This window comes from Coenobita brevimanus, chromosome 19 (assembly GCF_032717465.1).
Source record: "Coenobita brevimanus isolate Jiangsu-jjx chromosome 19, ASM3271746v2, whole genome shotgun sequence".
In the NCBI taxonomy this organism is placed as follows: domain Eukaryota; kingdom Metazoa; phylum Arthropoda; class Malacostraca; order Decapoda; family Coenobitidae; genus Coenobita; species Coenobita brevimanus.
In genome coordinates this window covers 8,493,382-8,496,593 of record NC_136972.1, presented here as the reverse complement: position 1 = coordinate 8,496,593, position 3,212 = coordinate 8,493,382, and the positions used below count along the sequence as shown (strand labels likewise).

The 3,212-nt window shown below is 43.8% G+C and overlaps 1 protein-coding gene across 2 annotated transcripts in view; it reads right to left on the bottom strand.

The window, feature by feature from the left end:
* The window catches only part of LOC145391621 (uncharacterized), a 14,741-nt gene extending 13,357 nt beyond the window's left edge, over nucleotides 1-1,384 (bottom strand). For both annotated transcript variants that reach the window (XM_080266161.1, XM_080266162.1), the window contains exons 1-2: nucleotides 1,268-1,384; nucleotides 174-302 (exon numbers count right to left, since the gene is read on the bottom strand). In XM_080266161.1, the coding sequence (XP_080122287.1) occupies nucleotides 174-302; nucleotides 1,268-1,334 (196 nt within the window). In that variant the 5' untranslated portion in view covers nucleotides 1,335-1,384. The remainder of the gene's footprint in view (nucleotides 1-173; nucleotides 303-1,267) is intronic.
* Nucleotides 1,385-3,212: the final 1,828 nt, after the last annotated feature.

Sequence of the window (3,212 nt, the reverse complement as noted above, 5' to 3'; positions counted from 1 at the left end):
CAGACAGACAGACAGACAGATTGACAGACAGACAGACAGACGGAGACAGACAGACAGACTGACGACAGACAGAGAAAGAGAGAGAGGGAGAGGGAGAGGGAGAGAGAGAGAGAGAGAGAGAGTGTGTGTGTGTGTGTGTGTGTGTGTGTGTGTGTGTGTGTGTGTGTACGTACCGCATCCAATCAAGGTGCAGAAAGCAATGCCGCCTTCAGAACAACCACACCAGTTACACTCAATCTTGAACTGCGAGCCCGGCACACACTCAGCATCAGGGGGCAAGCCCGCGAAGGGGTCATAACCGCCTGAAAGGAGGATGGTAGGTAGTTACACATTTAGAAAGGTAGTATATTTCTATGTAAGCAGTGTTACGACAAACGAGCGAGCGATGCTTACTCTGTTAAGTTTGGAAACGAGCGGCCCTACCCGAGTGGACCTAACCCGACCCGGCCCGACCCAACCCAACTGACACGTATGCAGAAGCTAATAACTTTACGCATATGTGCAGTGGAGCTGAAACTTTTTCTGCATGTGATACGTTCATTCAATATATTTTAGCAGCTAAAAACTCACCCATAAAGCCATAGGAACCCCTTGGAAACTTCAGTTTTCCAAGGCAGTGTTCGGCTCTAATCGGTGCAATTCCGAATTCAAATTTTAAAAGATGCTCCGTCGTAACACTGTTTCTGGCATCAGCTCTAGCAATTAAATATTGGAGATTCCCCTATAACTTTATACCAGGGAAATGGTGATAACATGGCTCTCGCTAGCTCGTCACTCGCTCACAAAGCGCACTTTACTGGTAATTATATTTGCATTATTATTATTATTATTATTATTATTATTATTATTATTATTATCATTATTATTATGTTCTTTATTGCATGTAGTGACGACCATCATCCACTCACTTGATGTAGTGCTGCCTACTTCTTCCTTCCTCTTTATCATTCGTTCTCTGTGACTGCCCTCCTATCTTCCTATTTCTCCCATCTTTCCTGTCACATTTTATTACTCTTCTTTCCTTTTCGGGTGGCTTTACATTGGGTGACAAGGCTAATGGTTTCCTGTATGGCAACAAACAACTTACAGCGCTGGGTGGTAACCATAAAACTAACCCATACGTGTTCCCTACGTGTCAACAGGTGGGTTGGCAGAGGGCTAGTGCCCCTCCCCGTAAAACAACTAACTCAAAGACAAATCCCCCACCCTTTACCCGATTACGGAGTCAGGTTAGAGACAGATTATTGTTATTGTAATTATTACTGACCTGGGTTGGCGGACACAAGGCACACGATCACCACCAACACCAGGAGGCTCTCGTGGTACCTCTTCATTTCTAGCAGCAGCAGTGGTAGCGGTCTTGGTGGTAACAATAATAGCAGTAGTGGTAGGGGATGACTGTCTCTCCGTACCTCAACACCCGATATATATACACCACCAACACATACAGCCCACACTGGTTGCCGCCTCTCATCACTCACTTCATCACTCACTCAAGATTATCGGTTATCTTAAAAAAGAAGAACAAAAGAGAGAAAAAAAGGATTCTTCACGCTGCCTCGTCTACACACCAATTATTTAAAAAAAATCAAAATATGTACTAACGTAAATGCAATAATTCTGGAGCCTAAGAGAATGAGGAAATGAAATATAGGTTTGGCCATAATGATGTCACCAAATGAACGGATCTTGAATATGGCTCTGTTCTTTTGTTCTTGCTTTTTCTTGGAGGGAACGACTTTACGGGCTTCTGGTCTTTGGTTCCTTCTTCCCTGCATAAGAAAAAAAAACAAGCACCACAGTGGCGAGTGTGATGCTGTAATGAGAGAGAGAGAGAGAGAGAGAGAGAGGTGAAAGTGAGTTGTGGTGCGGATGTGTGTGTGTGTGTGTGTGTGTGTGTGTGTGTGTGTGTGTGTGTGTGAGAGAGAGAGAGAGAGAGAGAGAGGTGCGTTGTGGTGCAGATGTGTGTGTGTGTGTGTGTGTGTGTGTGTGTGTGTGTGTGTGTGTGTGTGTGTGTGTGTGTGTGTGTGTGTGTGTGTGTGTGTGTGTGTGTTTGTGTGTGTGAGAGAGAGAGAGACTGCAAGTGAAAGTGTTAGCTGATGCTGTGATATGGTTTGGCCACGTGGAGAGGATGGTGAATGGAGGACGGAGAATGAGAGACTAACTAGGAGAGTGTATGTGAGTGAGATGATGGGGGAAAACGAGGGGGCAGACCGAGGATGAGATGGAGTATAGGAGTGACGTGGAGAGGGGACTGGAAGACCGAGGAGGAGAGTGTATGTGAGGTGGAGGGGGGGAGTGGGAGAAAGGGAGCATGATGGAGGGTGTACGCGTTTGAGGTGAAGAAGGAGAAGAGCAGGTGCAGACCAAGGACGAGACAGAGTATAGGTGAGTGTACCGAAATACGAGGGCGGATACAGCTGTTTAAAAAAAAAAAAAAAAAAAAGGTGGAGGTGGGGGGTTACTCCTGGCAAAATTATTGATCTAGGAAAAAATATGCGTTGAATATATGCGATGGAAATGTGTTTTGCAAGCGAGTTGAAAATATGCATTGATATTATGCACTGGAAATATGCGTTGATAATATTCATTGAAAATATGCGTTGATAATATGCGTTGAAAGTATGCATTGAAAATATCCGTTGAAAATATGCGTTGATAATCTATCTATCTATCTATTGCCAGACGCCATAATCCCGTAAGGGGTGGCCATTTGACTTTGAGTTAGTTGTTTTACGGGGAGGGGCACTAACCCTCCACCAACCCACTAGTTGACACGTACGGAGCACGTATGGTTTAGTTATATGGACCCAGCTTTGTAAATGGTTTCTTGATAATAAGTATTGAAAATATTCGTTGTAATATGCACTGAAAATATGCACTGAAAATAAGAGTTGAGAGTATGCGTTGAAAATATGCTTTAAAATAGGTGTAAAAAATAAACGTTGAGAATACGCGTTGAAAACAGGCTCTAAAAATATGCGTTGAGAGTATGGGTTGAAATTATGCATTAAAAATACACGCTAAAAATACGCGCTGAGAGTATGTGGAAGTGCGTTGAAAAGGTGTCGAAAATATGCGCTGAGATTATGCGTAGGTGCGTTGAAAATAGGTACTGAAAATCCATTCCACTGCGCAGGCCCGCGAAATTCAAAACGCTTTCTCGTCGGTTGTGGAAGCTCCCTAACACCTCTTCCTTAGCGAGTTATTTT